We start from the raw sequence: 20534 nt of genomic DNA, 5'->3' as shown, positions 1-20534 counted from the left end.
AATGAAACTATTGTAGGCCTAATTATATTTTACATTAGTAAAGCAGTACTCTGATGTGCGTGTTTTCACAAACTTTTGTGAACAATCTTAGCACTTTAAACATTGACTGTTTTGAAGTGCATAGCAATATAGTATAAAAAAATAATAATTGTGATATCATTATGATAATTTGATGGGGGGTGGGAGGAGGGGGTGGGTTCATGTAGGTGGGCCCTATGACCCCAAAGTGTGCCTTGACTGGGCCTCAGGTCAAATAAATTTGAGAAAGGCTGATGTAGACGACAAAGCAGCAAGAGGCATTGTATGATCATTTAAACATTTTTTATGACAAGGTCGGTGAGGATGGGAAAAATAATTTCTGTGCAAACGTTGCCCGCACTTCAGTCACAGTCATTATTCATTTAATCATTAAATAAAATACAGTACACGTCTTGGTTCAATAGGTTACGTGCAGTCATTTTAATATGTTTTAGGCTAATAAACATTGAACCAGTCCGGCCCTCGGCTTGTAGCAATTACTAGCAAATTTGTTTTTTTGGCCCTCTAATGTATTTGACTTTGACATCCCTGGGCTACAGCTTGCAGATCGAGGCTTGCCTCAATGAGGGAGCTCAACGTTGACTTCAGCCCACGTTCAGCATGTCATTCCATATTGACCGTCCGTCCAGAGCGACGCTGTGTCCGTCTATTTATAATAGCCTAGGCTACTGTCTACGGAGTTACATTTTTCTCAAGGAAGAAGGCATAGCTTAACTCTATAAAAGGGTATCCTCCTCGAACCCACGTTGATCATAGAATAGAAGAATAGAATAGGTGTTCATTGTCATTGTCACAGGTAGGCTACAACGAAATATAAAGTGCTCTCCCGTCAGTGCATCATTCATGAGTCTATAAAAATAGGCTAATTTAAGTGCTAGTGTTACTTAAAAAAGAATAAATAGAAGCAGGCTATAACAGCATTAGCAGCATAGCCTACATAAACACACACGGTCATACACACCCAGACATAGACTAGGGCTGCCACATTTGATTTGTGAAAATCCGGGACACCCCCCCGGAAAAAAATTATATATATAGTTCAGTAAAAATGTATGTAACCCCATACAGAAAAATTATATATTCACATATATGCAGCTTGAACATATTTCAGTATAAGCACATCTATGTTAAATAAATATATTTACATCTATGTTAAATACATATATTTCCATGTATGTATCAATATATTTCAAAATATAAGTAAATATTCAATATTGGCCACTTTCTTATATTTTATGCATATAATTAAATATATTTAAATATATGACACTAAGAAGCATGATCACATGACCCTTGATGAAGATTCTGATCACATGATCTATATATTTCAGACATATATTTCTCTAATATAGTTCATATTCTACTATGGTTTGATATTTTCCACATTGATCAATACATATTTCACTATTGTGTTTACTTAAAATCAACCATAGTATCAGTATAAAGAGGAAGAATCACACAACACTTCTGTTATCTTTTATTCTATTTTATTGAAAATCTTTGTTTTTGTTATGGAACCTCAGTTCTGTCACTTTGGCATTTCTTGCCTGGCCCAGCAATCTGGAGCAATCTGGAGTGAGTGTCTGGCCTGGGAACTGCTTCAGGGTGGTCTCTGAATAAGACAGAACATATACAAATAGAACATGCAAAATATTAGTGACACAAATACAGATGCTAAAGTGCAGAAACAATGTTGTGTTATCACGATAACTGGAGATAAATACAAAGTGAGTTGGAGAGAAAGACATAACAAATAAAATAAACTCACCAATTATCGTCTTAGTCCTCTCAGGGTCCAGGCATTCCCTCTAAGTGCCTCCTAAAAAATAGCACAATCAATTAGGACCTCAAATAGTTACAGTTTACTAACACAGAAAAGATATATGATGGTGAGGCGAAAATGTGAAGCAGTCCACACAGACAGCCTAACACTTTTACATGACACAACACAACTAATATATCATATACACAGAAGAGAGAAGCACACAGATACACACTGAAAGGAAAAGTTAGTTTCATCCTCAATTTTTTACTAAACTTGTACAACCAAGAAGCTGCTATTTCATTAAAGTTAATGAATGTAAATTTTAATGTAAAAGTTCACATCTGTATGAAAACACTCTACAAACCTTGTTGAATAAAAGCCTTCAGACTCACAACCTCCTCTTGGAGAGCCATTATCGCCACCTCTTCTGTAGGTGGTTGTCAGTTCTTGGTTATCTCCCACAGCTCACACTCATAGAGAGCTCTACCAGCATTCTCTGAAACCTGCAAGTGAACAGAATTTACAGCATAAATGAGAGTGGCGTTGGTAAAGGGTATACTCGGGTAATATGTAATGTCCTGGGATATTCCCACTCATGAAGTGTCTCCTTTCCCTGCTGCTGCTATATTAGCCTACAGAACAACTAGGACAGGCGCGTGTAACTACAAAGTGGGGTCTGGGCATAGACAGTAAAATAAATGCTTTAATGTCCTCAAGGCAGTCTAAGAGCTTTGTAACTGACTGGGAGTTTTTGAGATTGAGTGGATATCTAGGTATCATCTGCATAGCAAATAAGACAAATGTTTTTGCTGTAGAACTTTCATGGGCTTATGATCTGCATCAATTTGTATGTTATGTATTTTGACATGACAAATTAAATGGTGCAAAGAAAGAAATCTATTTCTAAGGTCAAAATAGTTGGACTGCACTCGAAAATCGTTTATCGAAGCTCACTCTTGAATATCGTTGATTCTCTTTCTCTCTCGAATATTTATTCTCAAATATCGATCAAGGCATACTTCTTTAAGTTGGGAAGACTGGTGTGAGAAGAGGCAGATGAAGGGTCCACCGTTTCAATTCTGGGAGCTTTTGATGTCAATGCAATTGGTGATGTTCTCTTTGATCAGGTCTTCACTTCACTTTGTATTGTAAGTAAGTAAGTAAGTAAGTAAGTAAGTAAGTAAGTAAGTTTAGTAAGTTTAATTTATAAAGCACATTTAAACACAGCATAAACTGACCAAAGTGCTGTACAGCGGACAACTAAAGATAAGGACTAAGACAGATAATACAGAAAAACACATTGAACCAATAGTCATAAGAACATAAAACATAAATAAAAGGAAACCTTCAATATCAGGGCACACAACACAGACATACATAGGATGAGCAGAAGTACAGGGTTATAGGGAACAAAGGAGCAATTGTCAATCGTCAAGGAACAATATTGTCAATTTTTGTCTACACTCATCCCCTTCTTCTTAGCTAACAATAATGTCAACTATGCTAGACGGCTTTCCATACACCTTAGAGACATGGTCTCTTTACAACAAACACATCCTCAGTTGGCCAATGATTTTCAGCAAGTCCACAAGACCCACAAAGTGTTTTCCGGATTGGCTTTTGACCAAGCCCAGGCCAATGCAATTGTCAATTTTTAGGAGGAGTCCAGAGATCTTCTCACACTAGAGTCAAAAGCCATTGCACACCATAGTGCCACTGAGCTTATTGGCCCTCATCTTGAGAAAGGTAAGGTTTCTTTCAAAGACTTTTTCAATGGTTTGGGTGATTAAGCTTCCTTCTACAAACCAATTAAAAAGAACAAGACTGACTTCTTTCGCCAAGAGTCAGACTCAGGTACAGGTGACTGTAAGAAGCAAGTTCTTTAATCATGAAAACCAGTCTTTCCCTGCATCATTGAGCGACTCCAGAAAACTCCACATGGGTCAGAAGTCAAAACTTGTCAACATTCTGGAAACTCTTATTTCTCCTCCAGACAAAGAACCTAAATGTGATGCAGTCATAATCGATGGATCTTCTCTTGTTTATTCATTGTCTCCAAAGGCATCAGTGACATTTGAAGAATATGCTGTTCAATAGGTTATTCCAAAGATACATGCCTATCAAAGTATACTACGACAGACATCATATTTGATGTCTACTGCAATTCCAGTCTGAAGGCTGAAACACGATCAAACCGAGGCAAGGGCGGCAGATGTAGAGTGTCTGACAAAACCAAAGTACCACCTAATTGGAAAAGCTTCCTGCGAGACAATGAAAACAAGACTGAACGTTTTGGGTGTCTAGCTTGTTGTGACTTGGTGTCGTAACAATGTGGTGATTGTGACCAAAGAAGAAATGTTCTTTGCAATAAACCTGACAGTCTGGAAGGCCTAAGTCCTTGCAACCAAGAGGCTGACACTAAAATCTTTCTGTATGCCCTTCATGCAGTTGCATATAACCTGCGTTGTGTTGAACCTGCGCGATTCAGCCCTGCACATGCCCGGACTCGAACCTGCAAACAGCAGCACCTGGATCGGGAGTCGAGTGTGCTGACAAACGGCTAAAAGCCCAGGCTACTAGCTCGCATGGCAGCAGCACTCCAGGTGTCGGGGGAGTGAGGTTATGTTAAGGCCCGTTATGTTAAGGTAAAAAAAACAACTTACAGGTGCCTTTAAAGGCTACATTTCCACAGGGACATACTTACACAGTAATATGTAAGACCTCAGTAAAAAAAAGCCATTTGACCCTCCTACCCCTGGCCTGCGCCCCTTCTTAATCCATACATCTGCATGAAAGTTCTGAATATTGCAAGATACAACAGATATTGTTTAGTCATTCTTCAAACCTTACTCCATATTTCCACATCTGAGGATGCTAGTAATCAAATAGCGTGAGCAGGCAGAGATCTTAATGAAGAAACACGTTGCGTCTGTTTAATTTTGCTCGGCCCATGATCGCTGAAGGCGTACACATGCTCCCTTTGGTCATCTGGCATACAGAGACAGATCTGGGTGGGCTGCCACATCTGTTGACCCAAACATACAGTAAACAGCACACTCCTGACTACTCAAATACAGTTTACATGATGACCTTCCAATGAACAATATACCGAGGAATCAGAGATACTGATCCGTTTTGACCCTTAATTAATAAAACATTCTCTTGGAAAGAAGTAATGCAAATACCATTATGAATGATGGAAAATAAAACACAGTCTTCAGTAGCCAAGTAACCATATTTTATTTAATAACTAGAATAATCCATGCACTCAAAATATATTTAGCCTGTGTTATCTCAGCTTTTATTTGCCATGTAATATTTACTAAGTGAATACATATCAATGTGCTCTGTAAAAAAACTTGCTTGTTGCTTAGAAGCTTGGAATCACAAATCTGAAAACCATCCATGATATGTTCCTGATGATCATGTGGCAAGAAGTAGATCTATTCGGGTTGTTAATAAGAGAAAGTTAAAGAGCTGATTCTGGAGGAGGGCTGAAGATAGTTGTATATAACTAACCATCACTTAACACTAATATTCTTCAGTAAAAGGAAGGATAGACCCATCAACTCATCGTCAAGAACAGCTGAACACCTCACAGAGACAAATCCTTTCAAAATGACAGAATAGCATTCGATTCAGTTTCACTCAGGAAACTTTAAGAATGATGAAATTAATCTATAGGCACAGAGGTTCCTCATGTGAGTGATCTCCTCTTGCTGGGGGCATATAGGCAGGGAGGGATATCTTTAGCTTGTTCTCAATGGCTAATAATGACATGTGTGGTTGATCTTTTTTTGTGTCCAGACGACCTACAGCTGGACCATTATCAGCTTGTCATACCTCCACCCACTCACACGCAAATTTAGAACATGCCAGCGTTCCAGATGGCACCCGGCTACTGAAACTGCTTTTTCTTGACCGTCTCTGTTTCTTGTCCAGCGCAGTTCTTCAACATTCCCCACACGCTCACCGCTGTGCAGAGACACCACACGGGCCACTTCACCGATGTGCCACACAGCAGACAGCCCACCAGGGGTGGGCACTGGGCAGGCCATGAGCCCAAAGGTTTTGGGGCTCTCCAGGGGAGAGGGGAGGGAATGACCAAGAGGGAGGACATCACAGAGAGGGGGTGGGGTGGGGTGGGGTGGGGTGGGGGCCCGGGGCGTTATCATCCCTTTTCCTGAGAATGTCCAGGGAACATATACTACTGCCACAAGCTGGAGACGAATTAACTTGGATGAACGAGTAACACTTACATTGCATTGGTCATGTCAGAGATAATATGAAAACTGTACAATGAAGGTATTATAAACACATTATGTTGAAGTTGATTTATTCATTCTAATTTGTTGGTTGGCTTTGGTATTGAGACGGTAACTGTACAACCAATGCACTGATAAAATGTACGCAATACTCAATTCTTCAAGATAATAAACATAGCTTCCTAAATTCAAGGCAGCATGGGGCATGACCAATTTTAAATAGCTAAATAAGTTATCGACACAGTTTATGTTCCTCTGAAGTAAATGTTTATTTCCAATACTGCCATCCATTGGCCACTTGCTGTACTGCACTCAAATGTTATTTTAGGTCACAAAAGCATCTGTCTTTAACCTAAAGGCAACCCTGTATGTACATTACAGCTAAAAACGTCCTATGTAAAGTCATGAGGACTAAAACCTAAACCTTAATCAAACACCTGGAGCCACACTACACCGTTTTTACTCCACTGTGAATGTGAAGAGCCATGTTGTAAAACACTCATCTTTGCAGTCTGATCAAATTTACTATCCAGTGAAATGAGATGCAAATACACCCCAGCCAGTTTTCATTGCAAACATTTATTACAATTTATGATGCAAACAACAGTTTCTCCCTTACATGGAACAGCTCATGGAATGAAAGAATGATGACACGAAGGGACAGAACAGAAAAACGATTATGTGCCATTCCATTTCGCCTCCTCTTGGTTTTTTCTTTAGAAAAGACTACTGAGCCTATTCTCAGTTCTACTCGTGTTAATTTGGCATACGATACCCCCATGTTGTAAATTTCACTCGCTATACTCTCTGTATGTGGTCATTAAAAATTAAGGAACAAGGCATGCATAATAGTTCTTTTTTGTAATGCACATTGATCAAATCAAGAGCTACTCAGGAATCCACTTCTTTAAAAAAAAAAAAAAAACTCCATGTATGGTGTTTGTTTACATTACATCTGGTCCGCTCACTCATTCAGGAATACATCCCTCTTTCTTAGCGCTCTCTATCTCTCTTTTAGGTAGGGGGTCACGGTTTGGTCTCCTCCCCATACAACCATCAATTAGCATTCGGAGGAATCACTTCCATCATGTAGCACAAATCTGAGTTCACTCCATTACTCTTTCTAGTTATTCACAGTCATGTAGTCATTTTCCTGTAGATTTACCATCAAAACCACAACCCCCAAAGATAAGAGACAATTTTGGTCGATTAGAAATATCACCATGTCCTTCCTAAAAAGAGAAATGCACTTCCTCTGTCTCGTGAAAGATTTATTGCCATGTCTTTCGTTTACCTTTAGATGCACTTGGTAACACAAGAGAATGTGTGAAAAGTCTACGTTTCAATAAAAGTTGTGAGGATTAACATTTTAAGAGTTCACAAGAGCTGTCTGAGTCAGGTGTCAATTTCACTTTATAATTTCAATTAGTAAAAATGTCTGGATTTCATGACTTCCAAGTTTGCATGACACAGAGCTGGGAGGACAATGGACTGCCAGACAAAAATCCTTTAAAACCAGATATGTCTACATGGCCATATATATATATATAATATTATTTTTATATTTATAATTATACAAGTTTAATGAAATCATGTTTAAAAAAAAAACAAACAGAAAAAAAACAAAAGAAAAAAAAAAAAACATGATGGACAAAGGCAAATGTCTGAATGTTAGCCTTCCTGTAGAAAAGTGTATTGCGCAGAGAAAGGACAACTTGACAAACTGTTTAAACTGAGTTTCAAAACAGCTGGCCCCCATATACCATCGGAATCACCTACAACGGAGTTGCATTTCACACACCAACGGGCTTCTTGTGGAGGGAAAAGAAAAAAAAGAAAGAAAAATCTTCAGTTGAGATTTACATGTACTGTATCTGCACAGTCAAGGCTAGGTTATTCTCTTAGAAAACAAGTGTGTGAGAAGAGGGTGTAAGACCAAATGTTCGACCAATAAAAGTCTATTGGGCTCGAGCTGTACTGGTGGTGTTTTTTTTTTTTTTTTTTTTTTTCATTTTGTCGTTGGTTGGTTGTTTTTTCAAGAGCAGACTTTTCCAGACATGGAACTGGGAATGGTGTTGGCGGTCTGGGCTAGGCTGGGCTCCTGGAGCGCCCTCTGTTGGCCTGGGGGGCATCTAGTCGATGTATTGCGAGAGCCAGCGGAAGCCCTCGCCGTAACCCTGTCGCTTCAGCACGCTGCACATGAACACCTCCAGTGGTCTCGTGTTCAGGTCCTTCAGAGGGACATTGCCCTGGAAACCAGACCAACAGCATTAGCAAACATGAGCTAGCATTCCCCTCGCACCCACATGCATGCCATTTACCTTGCCCTACTTATCAGAGGCTGAGGTCTAAAGCTTTGCTTTGAGTCATGATGGAATTTGGCATAAAGACCTTTGCTAAACTGCCACCTTCTGACTATGCCTTAAGTAATCAGTGCGTTTATCACTCCTCATTATTTGAATACCCCCCCCCCCCCCCCCCCCAATACATGCTTTATATACACAGTTAGGTCCAGTCAAACCATTTATTAACTTTTGCTTGGGCAAGAAATATTCCACAGTGGGAATATCCCCAGGACATCCCCACTCGGATTGTTGCTCACTGCTAGTAATCACTCCGACGTGAACGTTCCATTAATTCAAAATGACAGAACAGCGATTTCATTACGTTACAGTTTTTGAGTGAGAAATCGCAGTAAATGGAGAAGGGTGAATGTTCAATATAGCATGACCGTATAGACAAGCAAGTGGGCTCTAAAATGTATTGTGTGCACAACCACATATAACCTCACTCACTGAATTTGGCTCTCGCATGATATGCTGCAGGAGATGCCAAGACTAAGACTGGATTTATGTTTGGGGGTTGGAGAAAGAACAAACAAAAATCGAAATTGAAATACTTGATGCCTTTAAAGTTGATTAGATGGTAGTAGAACTATCGCATAAAAACAATATTGCACTTGTGATCATGGGTTTGGTAAAAAGTACATACCCATGGCCAAGGACATACCCCCTCTGCCTCCAGACGAACCACAGCCGTGGGTATATTCTTACCAACCCTACGCTGCCATATTGCTTAACTGAACACTACAATCAAGAACAACTACTCAGCTTCGAAGACTCCCACTCACCTTGCCTGTTGTCTGACCGTATAATCCAAAAATTTCACGCAGTTTCTCCTCGCTGATGGCTTCTGGTTTGTCGATCTTGTTTCCAAGGATGAGGATAGGCACATTTCCAATGGTTTCATCTGTCATGAGGGCCTGTTCCAAGACACAACGGCCATGATTACATTAGGCACATATTCTACAGCTTGGTGAGCACAGAGCTTATGGTTTCCAGGAGTCAATCGTTAGAAAACAAAACATAACCAAGGTAGCCTACATGTAAACACAATGAAAACAAGAGCTGTCCTATTTGGTCAATAATGGGTAACGCAACGTGAAAAGAGAGTTCTTGACTGGGAGAGGAGAGGGGGTACTGACAGTTGTTGACTGAGTGACGCCCCTTCCAGAACTCATTACGTGCACAGCTACCAACAGGCGTAGGCCGCATTTGCCTGCAGCAGACATCAAAACAGACATCAAAAGTGTTCACTGCTTTCTAACCATCCATACTACCAGTCAAAACAAAACTGCCAGTCCACCATAGGGTACACAGTGTGCGCATTTTGTGTAGGAGTGCCACTGCCTTGAGACACAGTGGTTCTCTAGCTTTCATGCCCATAGACTAGACCAGTGATCCCCAAACTACGGCCCGCCACCTCATTTTGGGTGGCCCCCCAAAACATGTCTGTGGTATATAGCATCTGGCCCGCACGGGAGTACATCGTCAAACTATAACCTAGTGATGGGCAACTGAAGCTTTGGTGAACCACTAAACCACAGCAGTGTGAAGCTAGCAACACTAATGAAAAAATCCAATATGGCTGCCACATGTAGATTTTTCAACATAAAAGTCCTTACCCAAACCAGTATATGTAACCAAAAATATTGGTTTGCTATGGACTTTTATGTTGAAAAATGTATGTGTGGCAGGGTAGGAATTTCACAGCGGCCACGGCCGTCGTTGCCTCTTGCATTGGCCGTGAGGCCCCTTTGAAAATCAGAGGTTTCCAGGCCACGGTGGCCCCTTCTTTCAATATTCTGCTTTGCGTCCTACTAATAGCGATTTTTATTTAGCCTGTGGCCTGTCAAAATAATCTTAGCATTCACAGCGCAAATTAATTTAGTCTTTTACGCAGTGGAGAAAGTGACAGCGCAAGAAATAAAGTGCGACCAAATTCACCCATTCATCTCAGTTGAACTACTCGCGAAGAAGCCTATTCATCACAAGTATCACATGAAAGAGCTTTTTCTCAGCTTTTAAACGATGTTACCCGATAATTGCGGAGTTGAACGGTTCGCAAGAAAAGTAAATAATATAATTCAATTTAATCATACATTCTACTGAAGGTTTTGCGTCCCATGATCTCCCAACCCATTCATCTTGGTGGAATACTTCACGAACACCTCTTTTACCACACGACAAACCATATATCAGAATAAACAGCAGACCTTACCGAACACAAAGGTTTAAAGTACAGTTTAGGTACAGGTCCCCTGTACAGTTAGCCGTTCCAGAGTAATCCAGTTTTGAATTTGCAGTAAATTTCGACATGCATGGATGTCTCCAAATTTGGGCTTTAAGTTTTACAATGTGTTTAAATTGTTCCACATGATTTCATAACGGGCCAAATACAAAATAAATGTTACAAATATCGCCTAGATATTGGTTTATTGAGAGGACAGCTGACTGAGTTTGTGAAAGTAGCCTTAGCCTAATGATCACAAAATGCTAAGCATGCATCTAGGCTATTTGAGTTTCTTAAAGCTGAGCTGTGGTTAAATTGTTCAATACATGATTTTATAACAGGCCAAATATAAAATAAATGTTATATATAGCCTAGATCTGTAAATATTAGATGATCAGATGATTTACAGTTCTATGTAATATGTCATGTTTCTGTAATGTTTCATACAGTGATGCAGGTCTACTGCAGTGAATAGGCTAAATAAAACTTTAATCATTTTTATAGCCTACTACTGTATAGTTAACTTTGGCCTTGGTGCCCTGACATGTGGCCTTTGTGCCCCCCACCAAATATGCCCAACTGAAGGCCAAGTGGCCTTGCCCCCAGAATGGTGAAATTCCAAGCCTGATGTGTGGCGGCCATCTTTTTGCTTTTCAGCTAGTGTTGCTAGGTTCACACTGCTGTGGTTCAGTGGTTCACCAAAGCTTCATTTGCCCATCACTACTATAACCTCTGTAATTTCCCCCATTCATTCTCTATGGCGAGTCTTAACAGTACACGTGTAATACTCTTTTCGTCCACTAGTGGTTGTTTTGGTGCTGTTTCACGTTTACCATCGAAAACGGAATGAAATGTAGGCCTACCTGCAAACAATGTAAGAGGCCTATACTGACTGCATCAGTGCTCAAAGTATTCTAAAAGTTTATCAATTCATTGATAATAACTAACTAACTTCTATTCAAGTCATATTTCTGGGACTTCCTGGGATAATTATTTCTATTTTTGATTCACTCGTTCAAATGGTCATCCAAATTCACAATTCACAAAGTTCTCATCAGGTGAGTGAAAGTTAGAATGGTGGTCATTCCAGATGTTTTTGCCAGAACTTCATAAAACTCTCATAGTTTGAGAACTTTAAATTATTTGTAGGATATTGTTTGTTCACAACTTGAGCTGTGTATGCAAAGACACAGAGTTCAGAGTTCACACATTTTAAATAAAATATACTTTTGGGACTCCCTGCTAATACTTTTGGGAATGCTAAAGTCTTTATTAGTATTATTTCATTTGAGCTACATTTTACATGGCATGATGGCAATATAAACACAGCTAACAATGGTATTAAATTGCAGTAGCCTATGATTAAATGTAATGGAATATTCAACTAAGGTAGACTGTTGTTGTTCACAGCACTAAGCTATTTATGGTTACTGATATACTCAGAGTCCTCTGGCCCCCTCTTAGAGCCAGGCATAGTGAGCTGGCCCTCGGAAGAAAAAGTTTGGGGACCACTGCTTTAAGCCCTACTGCGAGGCTGCAGCTACGAGGCTCTAGGCCACCATCAGCCTTTTACCCAAAAGCTGCGGTGCTCTCTGTATCTCACAGAAGAGCCGTTTGATGCTTGAATTTATCACCATTCTCATCTCGCCTGCTAGCAGCTGTGTGCCGTTTCTGTTATGACTCGTCTTTGAAATGCATCCAAGTCTACAAGACCCGTTGGATTAGATCACCCTATTTCTCTTTCGTTCATTTCACATTTAATGACGCGAATAACTGACTACACACCGAGTAAGGCACTCTCACCGTATTCTGTAATGATGGAATATTTGTGAAATACTGTCCTCATCACAAGTCCAGCGGCACAACGAAGGCCTGATCAGCAAGTGTGGGGAAATTTCCAGTAATCGGACTACAATTTATCTGTTAAATGTCTACTCGGGTTGCTGTTGTCCAATTAACTACATGTAAAGGACATTACAAGGACGGTCATTACAAAGAGTTATTTTGAGTTTCTCTTGTCCATGACATCTGAGGTCAACCGCCTTACGGGGTCTGAGTAATAACAGCTTTCTTATATTTAACTTTCTTAATAATGACAGCTTTTTTACTTTCATTTTATGTAATCCATCAATACCCTGTTTAGTCCTATAAATAATGGTAAGACTGTCTACGACAGACTTGTTGCTCTCATGCTCGCTAGGATGCTTGTGTGTTTGTAACCTGTCTCCGGCGTCGTGAATAAAGCTTTGTACATTACCATACGGTCGGCTTGCCTGTCCGCTACTTTTTGCCTCTTTGTGGTTTAATACTTTATTTTGACCACACAAGCATCCAGTGTGCACCCGGTTTGGATGCATTCAGGAGTTCAGTTTGATGACCCATCAGATGACTCACCTCCACATTTGTGTTTGTGTTCATCTGAGGTTTCATTCATGTGGTTCTCAAGACTCGCATGCTGGCAGGCAGCTATTATGTGCATGCACAGAATATGTTTGCAAAACCTCTGCACGTCCCCACTAAGTTTTCCACAATAACTAGATCAGGCATCCCTTTGTTGTCGTTTTCAAGAGCACATTCAAGGCATTGGACACTTACATCAAGCTCTGCTTTCGATTCTACCAGTCTTGGATGGTCTATGCAATCCACCAGGAAGACAATACCATTGATTGCAGGGAGGTAGTTTTTCCACACTCGTCGTGCTTTACATACACAAACAGAGAGAAAGAGACAGAGAGAGACAGAGAGAAAAAGAGACAGAGAGAGAGAGAGAGAGAGAGAGAGAGAGAAAGAGAGAGAGAGAGAGAGAGAGAAAAGAAAGAGAGAGAGAGACACACACAGAGAGACAGAAAAAGGAAGAGCGAGCAAGAGAGGGAGAGAGAAATAATGAGACAACAGCATTCATGAGATTATGAAAGCTCAACAGCAAATTTCCAGTTAGTTTATTCAACCAATTCAACCTCTACATTAGTATAAACTACCACAGAAGCATCACTGCACACACTCTCAAACTCAAAGTCTTTGAATGTTGTAGGATAATAAACTCCTACTCCTAAACAGAGATTGGTACTTACCCTGTTGGTGACCTCCCAAGTCAAAAGTGGTGAAGGTCATACCAGCAATCGTCAGCTCTTCTGAAGCTGACGAAGAAACAAGCAGAGGATGGGTTAAAAGCTAATTAAATCACTGCAGTGTTCTTCGTGTCATATAAAATTAACACTAGCCCTTTTTCCATACGTTTTTCAAGCTAATTAACTCATAATTCGATGTAATTTTGGGCTATATTAGAAGCACCAAAATGGTTTTCCATTCAACAGACCGATTATAGTGAATTAAAAGTATGTCTTAATGTCCCTGTTAATGGGCATTTTTCTACCCTGGAAATCCAGAGTTCTCGCGAGAGCACAATTTGAATTGTGCCCGCAAGATACTCTGGCCACGAGCAATGATCCAAATTTCTTCTATCTCTCGAGCGAGAGGGACCAATCAAATCGGTATAGGCGGGACAAAGGCGAGCGACACTGATGACTGACACTGATGAATTGTTGTGATTGGTCGTAGCGTTATCCAACTGTGTGCAGTGAGAGTTTCAAATGCATGCTTGGTGCCGGCCCTCGAATTGGGCCATTTTCATTACTCGTGGCCAGACCCTTAATCTGAAAGATTCCAGGGTCTGGTTTATCAGGCTAGCATTTTTCTACTGCGCTGGGTGGTTTTCCATCAACAGATGTAGCGAATGTATCAAAAGTAGCGAATGGAACATTATTGTGAGGTGAACACCTTGGTATAAGCGAGACAAAATTCAGATTTTCGCGCAAACTTACATCGCTCCGACCCTTTTCCATCACATTATTGTCGAATTAACTGTCGTTAATCCACCTCTGGTGAGTGAATTAACTTAGCACGACAAAACCCACGTTACAGAAACATAAGTCCTTTTCCCATCACGTGTCGCACAAACTTTTTGATGCGCATCGTTTTTAAACTAATTATCTTTTTAATGGAAAAAGGGTTACTGTGACGTTGGCGAAGGTGGCCTGTGACAGACAGACAGCCTTGGTCTTCATGCTGCGCTGAGTCCAAAAGCCACTTACTTGGGTGTAAGGTTGGCACATGCTGTCCCAATCTGTCATCTTTGAGCATGTGCAGTAGTGTGGTCTTTCCAGCATTGTCCAGGCCCAGGAATACTAATTTGCCGGATTTCTTGTACAGTCCTGAGGGCGCACAACCACACACACACACACACACAAATACTTGTTACCGGTATGTCCCGTTTTTCTTTCTTGTTAGAAAGGAGAAAGGACCTCAACTCTAAGGCTAATGTAATTTCATTTTTAGTGACAGTAAGACTGGCTGAATGGCCGCTTTGTGTTATATAGGTCAGCTGTTGTTTAACTGGTTTTGATCTACATTTGAAGAGTTTGGTTCCAAAACGCTATATCCTCCATATTAATGAATTTTCATAAATCATTTTTTACATTTTGTTTTCCAAGTAATTTCAGTAGAACTGTAGTTGGATATTGTTGTTGGTCAGTCAAAACAATACAACAGCAATTGTATTGATATTACCCAAAAGACACAATTAAATTACATTACTTTTTATTTTTTTTAAAAATGGAGATATAGCATTTTGGAACCAAACTCTTCATTTAGCAGACACTTTTAATCCAAAGAGCTGGAAACTAAAAGAATACTCATTACCCCCAGAGTTTCAGTTCAACAATTTTAGCCTCATCTGTGTCTGATGGGACAATTTGGAGAAGTTCTGCTTGCTTACGTCATAACGGTGGTTATAAAATGAAAGAATGACTAAACAAGGATGTCATCATGATGGCCTTCATTTCCCTTTACCCTACTTACTTACTTACTCTGAAGAAATGTTTGTTCTGCCAGCTTGCATATTTTCATTCTAGTAAGTACATGGATGCTATGGTTGGTTGATATGCAAACATTTATGATGATATGATTCATTGAGTGAAACCAAAACAACAGCAACTGTTGTTGAGGTATGTCTGTTTATTTATATAGTATGATGATGCGGTTAAGTGTTATTTGATCCCTTTGGAAATGCAAAAGATGGAGCACCTCCTTAGGTGTGACAGAAACCTGGGCCTGGCCAGATACATGGTGTTCACATGTTGAAAGTGGTTTAAATCCTGTCAAGCTGTGGTTGAGCAGCCTCATTTAGCTACATCTGCTTCATAACAACCCTTAATGGAACAGTATACCTCTTCTCAGACCCAAAATTAAATCTGGCACTACACTACACATCACTCTGCTAGTCCTTTAGACAACTAAGAAACTCACTAACACTTCATAAGACTGAGTTAAAAGAGCAAAAGTCCACTCCCATGATGCAATCAGCTTCCAGGAGCTAGAACAGAGTGGTGAGAGACAGTGAGCTAATCCTATTGCCACCACCAGGCAGAGCATAACCAATCACTTCCTTCCCCAGAACAAAATGTGGTGATTGAAAATCAATACCCATCAAAACTTTGTGTAGTTATGTTAATAAATTATATACATATACATATACACACACACACACACACACACGTATGTCAGCAAGCATTACCATCTGGCTGAACCAGCCCAGTACCTGTCTGACAGGGTACGCGCTTCTAAGAACGTGAGTCAGTGTGACGTGAGAGAACACAGCGTGTCACAATGTTACTGATATGTAGGACAATGGAGAGCGTCAGGGAGTGGTGGCTATCTGTTAAACCCTGTGAAACCCATACCACCACTTACACTAAATCAGAGTTCTAATAGAGTAACCTCAAAAACAGCATAATGAACTGGCCATATAAAAACATTTGGGGAGGGGGAAAACTGAGAGCTGACAGATTTCATTACAGTTTTTTTCAGTTGCTAACTAGCGTTTGTCTAACTAGTTGTCACATTTTCAAAACTCTAAACACAATTAGCACAGCAGTCTTTTGTGGCCATACCATTCACATATTTCATGTCGTTTTCACACAATATGCAGTCAGTGAACACATTTCCACAATGCTTACATTTTCTTAACAGACAAGCTATACCTCCCAACAAAACTATGGATTGTTTTTGTAGTATTTACGAATGTTAACACACAACATCCCACAATAGCAAACACAATATTCCAAACCTTAGATACACTATAAAAACCTCTGCTTCTGCTCTGCCTCTGCTACCAAATGGTTTTATCCCAGGTGCATCGCCTTGGATAATATCAGATGCGATGTTGATGAAAACATGTGGCCTAACCCTGAAGATCGCAGAGATTAGACACAGTAATTTTGTGTTTTTTTTTTTAGTTCCCCCCCTTTTTATCTGGGCTTTTTGCTGTTTTTTGTTCAGAATACTCTTGTGTGTTTCATGGATATTTTGTTCACTGTAAGCAATACTGTAAAACTTTTTCTGTTCTATCATACTGTAAACAGTATTTCCACTGTACCTCCTGTAGTAAACAGTAAAGGGAAAAAAATATTTGCTTTTTACTGGAATGCTTTTGAATGTGAACATTACATGTGGAAATACAGTTCCCAACCAAGACATTTAGTGTAAAAACTGTGGATAGAGCATGTTTTGCATGCAAATACCTGTAAAACTGAAACATAAAAGTCTATGCCGTTTTTGTAATGTCAACAATAGCCAGTATTTTGAAACCTGGTGTAATTTGACTGCATGTACCTTGTGAAGTGAAAACAAGTGTTATTCTTTGACAGAATAATTTCATTTTGAGTCAGATTTCCAGTCTCTTGGTAAAGTTAGTGTGTGCAGAGAAAGATGTGTTCTGTTTTGAAATGAAGAGTTAGTATATATTTAACAAAATGTGTTTTTGAGAAGGAAATTATCCATTTGGCCAATTGTGTTTGGTAGGTGTGAGTGTGTTAAGAGTTTAGAAAAAGTATCTGAAGTATGGGTATGCGCTTGTTAGCGATTGAAAAAACTGTAAGTTGGGAATTAAATAACTGATCATTTAATTGAATGATTACTTACCTAGAAATTGCAGCACACTACTGACACTACTATAAATCCAATCAAATATGAAGGACATATCTGGAGCTGTGAATCCTGCAAGGCACAGACAAACAAATGAAACTGTATTAGACAATCCATGAAACCTGTTGCTACAGCATTTAAAAGACAATAGATAATAATACAAAAACATAATCAAATCTGCAATCACACCTATCATTAGACAAAGGGATTCAAAGGTTAACCCACCAGCCAACCCACTGACATTATGTCTTCGACAAAAAAATCTAACTTTAGGTTGACTGTCTTATGTGAAGCCAATAAAAGTACTTATGCCAGTCCCAGAGGACACTTTATTCCTACTACGGGTGTAAAGGTACATGTATTTGTACTGAACCGTTTAGGTACAGGGCGTTAGGTTCAACACCGATGGGTACCGAATGTACCAAATGGAGTCTTTAACAGTAATCAACAGTAGGCTTTTTTGCTTGCGGACCATGCTTCAAATTCGAGTTCCCACACAAGCATAATAAGTAGCCGACCATATATCAGTTTAGTCAATTTATGTCAAAAACATTTGACATCTTTTCAAAATACTATTTCCATTGCACACCAAAAATAGTCAGTGAAATTTAAGTTAGCAGTACCTAGTACAGGCGTACTGTAGCGAAAATTAACCGAACCATGACTTCAAACCCAACATACACACCGAACCGTGATTTTTGTATGCCTAACTCCTACCCCCTGAGCTAGTAGCAAGGAGGAACGTCACAGAACATTAAATCTGTCATCATGGGCTTAGTCCTCTGTTTGAGTAAAATATTACAGATTAGGACATTTAATTAATGACAAACAGACACCAAGATGTATTTGTTCCGTTGTAGTAGTCCATGCATTCAGCACAGATATGTGTGCAATAACTTCCAATTTCAAAACTGCTTTTTGGATAACAGCTAACCTTTTAAACCATCTACTCATTTTGAAATAAGTATGAACCAATACAGTTCAGTAGCCCAATATGCATGGAATGATATTTCAAGATTGAACTAAAACAAACATGGAGGTCTATATTGTTTCTTTCCATATGGTCCAATTATAACACACCTGATTCGCTATAGCAACCTTAAATAGGGTACTCTTATTGGCATTATGTGATACAAGAAGACATCAGTGTGACCTGTAGTTCTAGTTACACAATAAGTAAACAGTCACCGTGCTAAAGTATACTGAAGGCAAAGGTGAGGAACATGCAAATACAGCTGAATTACACGTCAGCACGTCTCTCCCTTGCCCTCTCACAACACGTGCCCTAAGGGAAGATCCCTACATGACGTGATACCCTGTGGGCAGATGTGATACATTTACCGGCTTATGGCAGTGAACTTCGAGAACAACTTTTCAACCGGAAACGATACTTTCACTTGCAACTGTATGCACTTCAGCAAGTCATGCTAAGGACATAACACACAATTCAGGATGCACCCGTAAAATAAATGCATCTATAAATGCATCTGTTGAACCAAAAGGTGTGTAACTGAGTTGGAAAGAGCAAGTCAATGCCAAAACAATCGTGGATCTTCAGTAGCCAAGGTTTTGTTCTAGTCAATACTAGAGGATACATTAACGTTACCGAGGTGTGTCTGTTCTTTCATGAAAATATAAACATGATTAAATGATGAGTGACTTACAAGTAAAATGAACCCATATGACTTCTAGACTTTGGTCAAAATTTAGACATGCTAGCTATCAGGTTGTATCAAAACGTATTCGGCATCAACATGACATTGGGGTTCATAAGATACATAAGAGAGGTAGAGATGGTCGATCAAGTAGTCAAAGCATAACCTACTGAAATCGGTATGCTATCTACCACATCTGATTGTGCAAGAGTAGACCGTCAACTACGTAAAAGTTTATTTAATTTTTTTCAAACGGAGCAAGCACCGTAAATTCCACATTCTTCAGTTAGACTCTACCAAATCAACTATTGTGCACACAGCCATCGAAAAACCCAGAGGTTACGAATGCATCTCGTAGATTACGTTCAAACAATTCCAAATTGTACTATCATGTTGAACTTTAGCTCATGACATCTAGTTGATACAACGTTAGCTGACCAAGTTTATGCAGCTAACCTTATGGTTAACGTAAGATGTCAGAACAAATACTGACTAATGCCATTTTCGCTTACTTCAAGCATATTGCATCTTATGTTTTTGTAAAACAGGTTAAACTGTGGACAGAGGCACTGGCTTTGGTTAAAAAGACACAGCTAAACTAGCCACTCAGTCAGAGAAGGCCACATATCCTAAATCGCTGAGATGGTCTCTACGTGTCACAGAAAAGCCAAGCTGACGCTAGTTAGCAAGGCCGGAGTGCCCATCGAGCTGTGACATCCAATATTCGCCATGGCTAAGGTTAGCAAAGCTATCAACTCAATTGTTCATAACGTAAATACCTGATCGCTGAGTTTTCAGAAAGCCTTGGTAACTTAAAATGTCATGTCAATTAAAAGTTTACAGCCTGTGTTCTCTACATATGTGTTTTAAATGCCCCACATCATAGCTAGCTAAAAGCTAGTTAGCCGCTAAAGAAATCAAAGACCCTTGGCTACCAATGTTAAACAATTAACTAACGTTAGCTCGCGCTAGCTTCAGCGGCGCTTCCTCTCCAAAAAACTTAGCAACTTCATTTAGCCTTCTACCACCCACGAAGACATCAGTGAATATTACAATACATCCAATGTTTAGTGTTATGCTTACCTATTATCTAAGAGTAGAAAATACCTGGATTTGTGCGTGTTAAAACGACGAAAAGCCTCTTCAACGTAACACTGCGGCTTCAACTCACTGCCTCTTTCAGTCTCCGTGTTTTGTTAGGCTACAGAGCCACGACACAGCAATGGCTGACTACTCCCGACCTGCCCAGCCGCTTCC

The 20534-nt window shown here is 39.8% G+C and overlaps 1 protein-coding gene and 2 long non-coding RNA genes across 4 annotated transcripts in view; all 3 read right to left on the bottom strand.

Moving 5' to 3' along the window:
• Window positions 1–20534, bottom strand: part of LOC121709962 — a 28787-nt gene that overhangs the window by 6265 nt on the left and 1988 nt on the right. The window contains exon 2 of the long non-coding RNA XR_006032065.1: window positions 6533–6536. This is a non-coding gene — a long non-coding RNA (uncharacterized LOC121709962). The remainder of the gene's footprint in view (window positions 1–6532; window positions 6537–20534) is intronic.
• On the bottom strand, window positions 1510–2302 carry LOC121709961. The gene is made up of 3 exons (XR_006032064.1): window positions 2169–2302; window positions 1808–1858; window positions 1510–1651 (listed from the first exon to the last, which is right to left on the bottom strand). It is a non-coding gene; the product is annotated as an uncharacterized LOC121709961 (long non-coding RNA).
• On the bottom strand, window positions 6630–20533 carry sar1b (secretion associated, Ras related GTPase 1B). 2 transcript variants are annotated; one of them, XM_042093722.1, is made up of 7 exons: window positions 20385–20533; window positions 17620–17694; window positions 14733–14852; window positions 13713–13778; window positions 13237–13340; window positions 9200–9331; window positions 6630–8318 (listed from the first exon to the last, which is right to left on the bottom strand). In XM_042093722.1, exons 2-7 carry the CDS (start codon window positions 17675–17677, stop codon window positions 8202–8204), a joined length of 597 nt encoding a protein of 198 aa, XP_041949656.1. In that variant the 5' UTR covers window positions 17678–17694; window positions 20385–20533; the 3' UTR covers window positions 6630–8201. The 2 variants fall into 2 exon arrangements, with proteins under 2 accessions (XP_041949656.1, XP_041949655.1); XM_042093721.1 differs by having other exon boundaries at window positions 20361–20521.

This window comes from Alosa sapidissima, chromosome 5, assembly GCF_018492685.1.
Source record: "Alosa sapidissima isolate fAloSap1 chromosome 5, fAloSap1.pri, whole genome shotgun sequence".
Taxonomy (NCBI): domain Eukaryota; kingdom Metazoa; phylum Chordata; class Actinopteri; order Clupeiformes; family Clupeidae; genus Alosa; species Alosa sapidissima.
Note: the sequence above shows the minus strand (reverse complement) of the source record. Positions and strands in the feature narration are given on the sequence as shown.